The sequence below is a fragment of the Nicotiana tabacum genome, chromosome 18 (genome assembly GCF_000715075.1).
Source record: "Nicotiana tabacum cultivar K326 chromosome 18, ASM71507v2, whole genome shotgun sequence".
NCBI lineage: Eukaryota > Viridiplantae > Streptophyta > Magnoliopsida > Solanales > Solanaceae > Nicotiana > Nicotiana tabacum.
Genome location: NC_134097.1, coordinates 133,683,325 through 133,693,395, shown reverse-complemented (window position 1 = coordinate 133,693,395; position 10,071 = coordinate 133,683,325). Strand labels below are relative to the sequence as shown.

At 39.2% G+C, this 10,071-nt stretch overlaps 1 protein-coding gene across 1 annotated transcript in view; it reads right to left on the bottom strand.

Annotated features, from left to right (window-relative positions):
- Window positions 1-227: 227 nt before the first annotated feature.
- Window positions 228-10,071, bottom strand: part of LOC107790870 (tRNA ligase 1) — a 46,028-nt gene continuing 36,184 nt past the window's right edge. The window contains exons 24-27 of the mRNA XM_075237300.1: window positions 4,539-4,619; window positions 2,105-2,207; window positions 1,274-1,432; window positions 228-827 (exon numbers count right to left, since the gene is read on the bottom strand). Of these exons, the coding sequence (XP_075093401.1) occupies window positions 435-827; window positions 1,274-1,432; window positions 2,105-2,207; window positions 4,539-4,619 (736 nt within the window). The 3' untranslated portion in view covers window positions 228-434. The remainder of the gene's footprint in view (window positions 828-1,273; window positions 1,433-2,104; window positions 2,208-4,538; window positions 4,620-10,071) is intronic.

Sequence of the window (10,071 nt, the reverse complement as noted above, 5' to 3'; positions counted from 1 at the left end):
AAATACAATTTCAAACCATCACAATTTTTTTAAAGAGAAACAACCATCACATGCAACTTCTCGTATAACTATAAGACAGAATCGCATTTGTTGTTATTGTTATTGTGATTGAAGACGAACTTAAATAGAGCAGTTCATCTTGATTCATATAGCCGACAACAATTTGAGATTGCAGCATAGTAGTTTTAGGAACAATGCAAAACACAGCAGGAATGACAACTAATATATGATAGTACCCGGTAGAAAATTGTTTCTTTTATTCAAGTACTGCTAGTTGAGGTTTCAAAAATACTGCGACTCTAGACCTACATCCCCTAAACATTTTACATTTTCTCTACATCTAATTCTATCCTGCAAAACTTTCTTCCAGCCAAAAGCACACAACCCTACAAAATTGTGTAGATCGACTCAAGACAAGGAATTACAAGTAGAGCTCAAAAGAATTCGAGAGTGCCAGTTATAGTGATTGGTGGATTTATATCAATGCGAGTAGCCTTCCCTTGTGAAAGTAACTGCGGTAGTGTATTGGCATCTTTGGCTACAACTCCTTCCCCTGTCCATAATGTGACATGAGGCCATTCGTTTTTAGAATCGACCTTCTCACCTTCAATACAACCAGGCTTTGCTTCTAGTGCAGCCAGTTTTTCGGAGAACAATAAAGCAGCCACCTCTACTGGCACCTTTTGGTGAAGAAAGCAACCATACTTGGCAACTGCAGTGACACCATGACTTCTCTTATGAGCCAGGGTCAAATGGGCCTTTGTAATGCAGCTCTCTATGCTTTTGTCCTTCAAGAAAGCGCCAACCTTCGGATCTTTCTGGGCTAGCTGTCCATAAAATAATGAAGAGCATGAGATAATATAGTTAAGTTCCTTTATGCAAAACTAAAGTGCCTCTCCTCAGTCCCTTACTCACCGTTCATCCAAAGGACTTTTAAACAAAATGCAGGATATTCGGATGAGATAGGAAACTAAGAATGAAAGGAAAGATTAGCAAGAGATACTGTGTGTTTTGTGATCAAATATTTGCTTTTCTCGGATAAAGATATTATTTTATTGAAAGAAAAAGAAGTCAGCAAACAGATAAGCAAGAAAGATTATCATTCTCTTCAACCTGCCAAGAAAACAATCTAGCCACAAGGAATAATATGTTTCTGCATAAACTAATCAGTACGGTAAGAGCGTAGACCACTCACTACAACTATCAAGAAATAAATTTCCAGCCATCAAGACTCTCCATAAGTGCAATTCATAAATTTGCAAAATTTACTCACATCATTCAGAAGACCAAGAATTTCTGGAACTGCCAGGCTGACAGCTGCAAACACTATAGATCCTAGCTTCCTCTTCTCAGAAGTAGGCGCTGCATACTCACCCCTCGCAATAGCTCCCAGTTGTTTCAAGACTTCTTTAACAGCAAATTCAAATGGAACCTGAAATGGAAATTTGCATCATTAGCCAAAATCTCTCTTACCACAACCTGAAAAATTTCTTTTGAGCTTTTCTACTCTTCTCTGTTCACACTGAGCCAGGGGGTTCTTTGCGAGGGGTGGGGGTGTGGTGTGGTGTTGCTGATCATGAAATATTGAACCATCCAACAAACTCCTCCAACCAGAAAGGTATTCCTCATGTAGCACTTCTGATCTGCTTTGGCATACCAACTCATTTTAAGGTAAGTAATTCATTTTTTTTTGAAATAAACATGTCGTCCTACTTGAAGCCACTTTTCCCCCCAAATCCCTGCACACTCCCCATGTCAAAGAAGAGTTACACAGAGAGAAAACTGTGCAAACAGCGCAGGTAAAGAAAATTCTGTTTGGTCATAGGCTATTTTACATGCTCTCATTTAGGGGTGTATCTGTGTCAAGATTTGTTGCTGATTTTTAGCGTATTTGAAGAACCCGCATTGATGTTCTCCAACCTTTTATCACACAATTCCTATACCGGCGCGTCAACTCAAATAAAGTATGCATAAGTGCAGCTACGTGTTATGGGTCACATATGAAGTAAAGGGCTTGAATAACGTTATAGCAATTACTTTTTTTTTTCAAGTGGAAAAGATCAGAGATCAATTACATGCCTTGAGAGATCTAGAACAAACTTACCTGTATTGAATTGAGATAGTCAGCATTCCCAAGTAGAATATCCCTCAACTGCTTCTCCCATTTAACCCACTCTTTTGCATATATCCCTTTTGTAGACTCCAATCTACAGGATTGAATGTACAAAATCACAAACAATGAGAAAATTCATCAGCAACAATCAATCAATCGGAAACACGATTACCTAAATTTAAGAATAACTAGAGAGATGACGTGATTTTGCTAGAAAAAAGCTGGACATAACAACATTTCTTCTTTTTTCTCCTCCCCACCTTCCTTGGCTGGTTTGTATTTTAAGATTTATTCTTTTATTTAATCCAGCTCACTCTCACTTTTTTTGGAGGGGGTGGCGGTGGGGGGTTTTTTTTTGGGGGGAGGGGGGTTGAGGGCTGTTTTTTCAGATTGTACATGGCTGAGAAAAGACATCTTATAACCCCAAAAGAAAAAAGCATATAAATGGTCTGGAACCTACTGAAACATGTAGAGAACATGCAGGTTCATATCTGTATTGCAATTAGTTTAGTACTCCCTCCGGTTCACAATAAGTGACCAATTTGCTTTTAGCACGCCCATTAAGAAAATACTAAATTCTATACAAAAATACCTACTATGACTAAACTACCCCCTTTTTTTTTTGAGATGGTAACATATTTGTATATATTAATCAACTCAGTACATAGGTTGTACTGAAACCATATTTACAAGAAGGCAAAAGAAAAGAAAAGTTCTGCACAGTCCTAGCAAAGTTCTAGAATATCTAGGATTGACATAGTGTCCTCTGTGTAGCTCTGCTTACACCAAAAACAAAAAAGTAAAACACAGTTTAGTTTGATCTTCTGTATTGAGTTGCTACTGTCCTCGAAACATCTAGAATTCCTTTCTTTCCAGATTGTCCACCAAATACATGCTGGGACAGTCCTCCATCTATCTCTGTCTCTTGCTCCAGCTTCATCCCAGCTAAAAAGCACTTCAGTAATCTTACTAGGCATTGTCCAAGCTATACCTCTGAGATTAATAAAGATTTTCCATAGCTGATCTGTTGTCGTGCAGTGAAGAAATAGATGGCTGATAGTCTCGGCTGTTTCCCCGCATAGAAAGCACCTTGAACACAGTGGAATCCCTCTCTTTTTGAGATTGTCTTGGGTCAAGACAGCCTCCTTTGCTAGCAGCCAAGTAAAACAAGCTACCTTATATGAAACTTTTACTTTCCAAATATGCTTCCAAGGCCAATTAGTTAATTGCTGATTTGAATGGTTTAAGAGCTTATAGGCTGAACTCACCTTATACATACCTTTGTTGTGTCCCTGCCACCATAGTGTATCCACCCCACTCTGTAACCCTTTAAAGTCTTCCAATTGTTTGTAAAACTCAGTTAACCTAGCCACCTCCCAATCATTTAACATCCTCCTAAATATAAGATCCCAACCTTGGGGGGTCCATACTTCAGCTATTGTTCTATGCTGATGTTGAACCAAACCATATATGTCAGGGAAGAGTTCCTTTAAACAACCAACTCCCAACCAGTTATCTTTCCAAAAGGAGGTTTTGTCGCCATTATTTTCTCTGATGGAAGAATGACTCTTCATCACAGGCCAAAGTGAAACTACCCCTAATTAAACATTTAATGTGAGACTGAGGACTAAGAAAACTTTTTAGGGGTATGTACATAGGGTTTATTTTGTAAAAACAAATTGAATGGACACTTATTTTGAACCAAAACGAAAAAGCAAATTGGTCACTTATTGTGAACCGGAGGGAGTATATTATATGTGTATACATGTGTGTGTATACATCCATATATGCGGATATAAAAAGTTATAAAACAATACAACAAAAGCGGAATTATATATTCAAGACTCGAGTAATAAGGAGTTTCATAGCTCCAGATCATGCTCAAAGATATTTAAGGATTAGAGTCAAGAAACTGGAAATCAACGAATATATCAGATTTCCAGTAATGCTTTACCAACCCAAAGAAAGAGGAAACTAAGGATGACAGACCAATATTTGGCTGGGAGAATCACCGTTTTAAGGTGTAATATTCTTCTAATCTTCTCTACCAACCAGAAGTATTAACATAATATATCGAGACCTCTATGCATCATAATACAATTCAATCATCACAAAGTCCTAAGAGTCGAAGCCTCCATATGAAGAAGTTGGATGAAAGCTTATCACACATAATAACCCTACTTTTACTAAAGCATTCTGGAGAAAGAAGTGGAAAACTCAAATTCAATTCATAATTACTTCAACATAAACTATTACTTTGAGAACAATTTTGTGAGCTGAGGATGTAGTAGAGAGAGAGCTCGAGGTCGCATGGCAAGGCATAATACTTTTCACCATGAACACTACAACTCAAGTGCAAAAAGGGGGATGGTGTGGAGGAACTCGTTAACTGCACTTGCTGACAGTAGCTGAATGTAACACTGACCTTCCATGTTTGTTTGTGTGAAGCTTGTACAGATTGATTCCCTCCTCAATAATAGACCTCACAGAATCTGGTAGCGGAGACCTTCATATGATCATAAACAATATCAACAGCAAGTAAAGCAAATGAACAAGGGAAGACCTACATGTCCTTGAATTGACAGTTCCAAACTATACAGGTCAAATACCAAATACCACAGCAATACCAACACAGCACAGATTTTAACGACATCAAGGCAAAAATCATCTGACATGATAGTAGAATATTATCAGCTCCACTACTATCTGCGACATTTTGTTGGTTGCATTGCTATGAATCAGTTATAACACTGAAACTTCTAGTTGCCTAATATCCTATAGAGTTGAACATATTGGACCACACAGCTTGCTGTAATTGGCATTTATTTAAACAGTTTGATTTATTGATAACACCCACTTTCTTTTTCTTTTCCTTCCCTTTATTTTGGTCGTGAAAAATTACGGTGACAAGTATTGAAGTTTGTGTTCAAAGATGGCAATCTCCTTCAAAATTTTCGAACGCTGTTTTTTATAATGTATGCGTTAGAATTTATGTTTAACTAAATTAGAGCTATACTCACTCTAGTTAACGAAAATTAGTGACTAGGTGAAAGCACGGACAACCAATGAGACGTGTGTCACACCCCAAAATGATGATACTATGCAGGACCTGTTGCATCATTCATGTCTTAGACAATAACAATGGTTGTCCTTCTTTCCATCTGGCCGGGAAATAGAATTTTATAGAACAAATTTCATTTCTTCTAAATAAATGAGACTTATGATCGAACTCGCTTGCAAGCAAGCCAGTTACACCCCTGGAGATGAGCACTCAGAACTTTAGATACTTTAAAAATGTTGAACGACCTCAGTTTGTTGTTCGCTGAGAAATCTGAGGAATTAACCTTTCAAGTTTTTTAAGTGATATGTTTCATAAGACTAAGAGTCTAAGACAACTTATGGAGAAGTAAATTCACAGCAAATTACAAGTAAATCCTCTCAAGTTAAGCAACATTATATATACTTCCCCAAGCTTAAGAAATTACACCAACACCCTCTTTTTCTACATTGCATTACACCACACTAGCTTGCAAGCAAAAGGGTAAAAAGGACTAACATAGATTATGAAGAGGATTCAACTAAAGATCCATAGAGAAAAATCATCCCATAAAATAGCAACCCCTACTTGAGAAGAAGTCTCCCTAAAAATTTTTTTTCTCTCTCTTCTTTCTTAAGCTCTCAGGCACACTCCCCGAGGAGCCAGAGAACAAGGAATTCTGAGAATCCATAAACACCATTAGCACGCCGATCAAGTTCCGACCACCCCCCTGAAAATAGCTCCGATAAAATACCCCTCACGCGCCCCCACGCGCAGCCAGTCTCCGGCAAGGAAAATGCCACGCGCCGGCGCGTGAGCACAATTCCGACCACTTTTCAAAAAATTTGGACAGCACAATCACTGGGGAATTCCGACCACAACCATACAATCCTTTCTGAATTCCGACAACTTTTATTTTTTCCGGTGGCAGGAACCCTCCAGATTTCTGGTTCCTGTTTCCTCTTTCCTTTTCGAGCTTTCTAGCTCACTGGGATAACTTCCAAACAACCTTTAACTTTCATAAGCTGAGCAGCTGGTTTTAGTACAATATGGGAGACAACAGGATATATTTCAACGCAGGATTCAAATCTTTCGACATCACCAGATGGAACTCTAACAAAGACACATGGTTTGAATGGGTTGAGAGAAGTCGCAACATGATGAGAAGATCATCCATGGGCAGAAAGGCAATGGAATGGATCTGCTTTGCACTTAAAGAAGCCTCGACAGATCAAAACAATCTAGTGAAGAGATGGAAGTACAAGGAGCAAATGACAGAACATTTCTGTACCAGGAAATTTAACGCTCATGGAAGATATATGAGTATTCTGTCACTGAAGGAAGAAGGGAGGTCAGTGATAATACTCCCAGAGTAAACTCTGAACTCTGGCTGGAAAGACATAGCAGCTAAGATAGAAAGATTCATTTATCAGACCACCAGGCTGAATTCCATAGTACCATCCTGAAACACTGTGGAAAATCTCCCTTATGCCCAAGTAGTTAAGGAGAGTAAATGGCAGTCCAATACCCTTCGAGAGGCAAGGGTTAACACGAACAATGGGGAAATCTCTGTTATGGAACCTACTGGAGGAGAGGACACAGGCCTACTAAAAAGATGCATTAACGGGTCTTTTGGGAAAGAAATCAATGAGAGACCCACTTTAGCAGACATAAGGCGATGGGCTAGTGCTTCATTTAACAAAGCATACAGAGTAAACATATACGAAATGACAGGAAACATGTTTCTTTTTGAATTTCCAAACAGATTCATGGCAGAGCAGATTGTGCAAGGAGAATGGAGATGGAAAAAGTTCAAGCTTCATGTGGAATGGTGGAATCATACTGCCGGTTGCATTCCAAACTCACAAATTGAGGAAACATGCTGGATTAGAGCCATGGGGATTCCTTTACATCTATGGTCACAAAAGATCTTCAAAGAAATAGGAGATCTCTGTGGGGATGGTTAGCTACAGAAGAAGAAACTGATCTCAAAAACCATCTTAAGTGGGCAAGAATCAAAATTGCTGGTGATGGCAGAAAGACTCCCAATGAGGTGGGGATTGAAAGAGACGGTACCAAATTTTTCATCCCAATCTGGGCTGAAAGAAAGACACGGTATGAGCTAAACACTGGTAAAGGAAAGGCAAGTGGACAATTTACACAAAGTTCAACTTCGATGAATTAGAGCAGTAAAGTGTCAAAAGTCAAGCTGAAATCCTATGACCCTGATATGGCTGCACAAGTCATTTTTAATGACCTCTCGTGTGAGATCTCTGATGATACTGGGCTGAAGCCTTATATCGTGGAAATGGGAGGACCTTCTTACTCGGGGGCAAAAGAGTCCTCTCCAGGGGATCAAACCCTTAACGTGAATCTTGAAAGTATGCAAAAGGAAACAATTACCAGTTGCAGTCAGCCAGAAGGTGGAGCAGATTTAGCAAGATTGGAACAGAAGGAAGGGGAGCAAAGCATAAACTCAAAGATAGGGACTGATCATGTGGGAAGTGCTTTGGAACATCTAAAGCAATTTAGCTCTATCCAAGAGTGGGAAATCGAGGAGGTGAATCCTATAGCAGTTCAGCAACACAATCCATTATTGGATAAAGACATGGATGCAACAATATGGGTCCATCAAAATATGATCAAATTGGGGAAAATGTTTGGAGTAGATTTCCAAGGACATGAAGAAGAAGCACTGGAGTTGTTAATGCAAATTGACAGTTGCAGACAGGTAAGAAGGGTGGAGACAGAGTTGGAGGTGAAGAAACAAAGATTCAAAGGATCACTGGAATTAAAAGGGTTAACTTCTTTCGATGTCAAATTCAAGAGTGACGGGAAAAGGAGTAGGGGAAGAGATCTATCAATCATTTCTATATGATGATCAAAGTAATTTCCTGGAATGTAAGGGGATTAAACGATAAGAAGAAAAGGGAGATAATAAAAAGTCAAGTGCAGAATTGGAGGGCAGACATTATTTGCATGCAAGAAACAAAAGTCGAGGGGGATATCGAGGAAATAGTCAGGCAAATATGGGGTGGTAGATGGGTGAGGTATGCAAGTTTAGAAGCTAGCGGCATGAGAGGGGGGATTTTGTTGTTATGGGATTGCAGAGTATGGAAAGGGGAGGTGTTACAGACTGGTGCATACACTTTGACGTGCAAGTTTGACGCTCTTCTACAGAATTTTCAATGTCACATAACAGGAGTGTATGCTCCAAATTGTAGAATAGAAAGGAAAAAAGTATGGAGAGAAATTGGTGCAGTGAGGGGATTGATGGAAGGTCCTTGGGCGGTTTGTGGCGATTTTAACGTTACAAGGTACCCTTCTGAAAAACGGGAATGTTCAAGGAGGTCCAGAGCGATGGTGGAGTTTTCGGATTTTATAGAAGATATGGAGTTGTTAGATCTTCGACTTGAAGGAGGAAACTATACTTGGTTCAAAGGGGACAATCATATAGCGGCTTCAAGAATTGATAGATTTCTCATTTCAGAAGAATGGGATGTAAGGTTCAGAAACATCAAGCAAACTATCCAACAAAGGTTGATTTCGGACCATTCACCTGTGGCTCTAGACTGTGGAGCGTGGGAACAAGCTAAATCTTACTTTAAGTTTGAAAATTGGTGGCTGAATGTGGAAGGTTTTGAGGACAGAATTAGAGAGTGGTGGGGATCTTTTGAATTCTCAGGAAGACCTGATTACATTTTAGCTTGCAAGTTAAAAGCTCTCAAGGGCAAGCTAAAAGGATGGAGCAGAAGTTACGAAGGCAATTTGGGAATGCAGAAATCAAAATTGCTAAGTCAACTAGCAGATTTTGAGACAACGCAATAACTAAGAGCGATGACAGAGGAGGAATCAGACAGGAAAGTAGCCACTCTAATGGAGATTGAGGTGCAACTCAAGAATGAAGAATTTGCATGGAGACAAAAATCAAGAGCTTTGTGGCTCAAAGAAGGGGATAGGAATACAAAAATTTTCCATCGGACTGCAAATGCACGCAAGAGAAACAACAAAATTGACCAAATAATGATTCGACATGAAGTAATCGAGGATCCAGAAAGAATAGAGAACGAGATCATTGAATTCTACAAGGAGCTATACACAGAACCTGAACAGTGGAGACCAACAGTCAATTTTGTAAATAGTTCAAGCATTTCTGAATCAGAAAGGGAGTCTTTACAGAGTAACTTTGAGGAACAAGAAGTACTGAGCAGTCTGAAGATGTGGGCAAGTGACAAGGCTCCAGGTTCAGATGGATACACAATGGGTTTTTTCAGAAAGTGTTGGGACATTTTGAAGGAAGATATCATGGCGGCTTTTAACAACTTCCATTCACAGGAGATGTTTGAGAAAAGCTTCAATGCAACATATATAGCGTTGATTCCAAAGAAGACAGGTGCGAAAGAATTGAGAGATTTCAGACCGATCAGTTTGATAGGGAGCTTCTACAAACTGCTCTCAAAAGTCTTAACTGAAAGACTTAAGAGGGTGGTTGGGAAAATTGTCGATGCTCAACAAATGGCGTTCATCAAAGGAAGACAAATAATTGATGCAGTGATGATTGCTAATGAAGCTGTGGACTCAAGAATAAAAAAGAAAGAACCTGGAATCTTATGCAAATTGGATATCGAGAAGGCCTATGATCATGTGAACTGGAGCTTCCTACTAAGAATGTTAAAACAAATGGGTTTTGGGCAAAAATGGATTAGATGGATGAAATTTTGCATATCTACTGTGAAATTCTCCATTCTTATAAATGGATGTCCTAAAGGGTATTTTCAGTCACACAGAGGTCTCAGACAAGGTGATCCTTTATCTCCCTTTCTATTCATCATAGCCATGGAAGGATTGAACAACATGATCAAAACGGCTAAAGTCAGTGGATGGGTTAAAGGCTTTGAGGTAAACAGGAGTGGGGCTAACA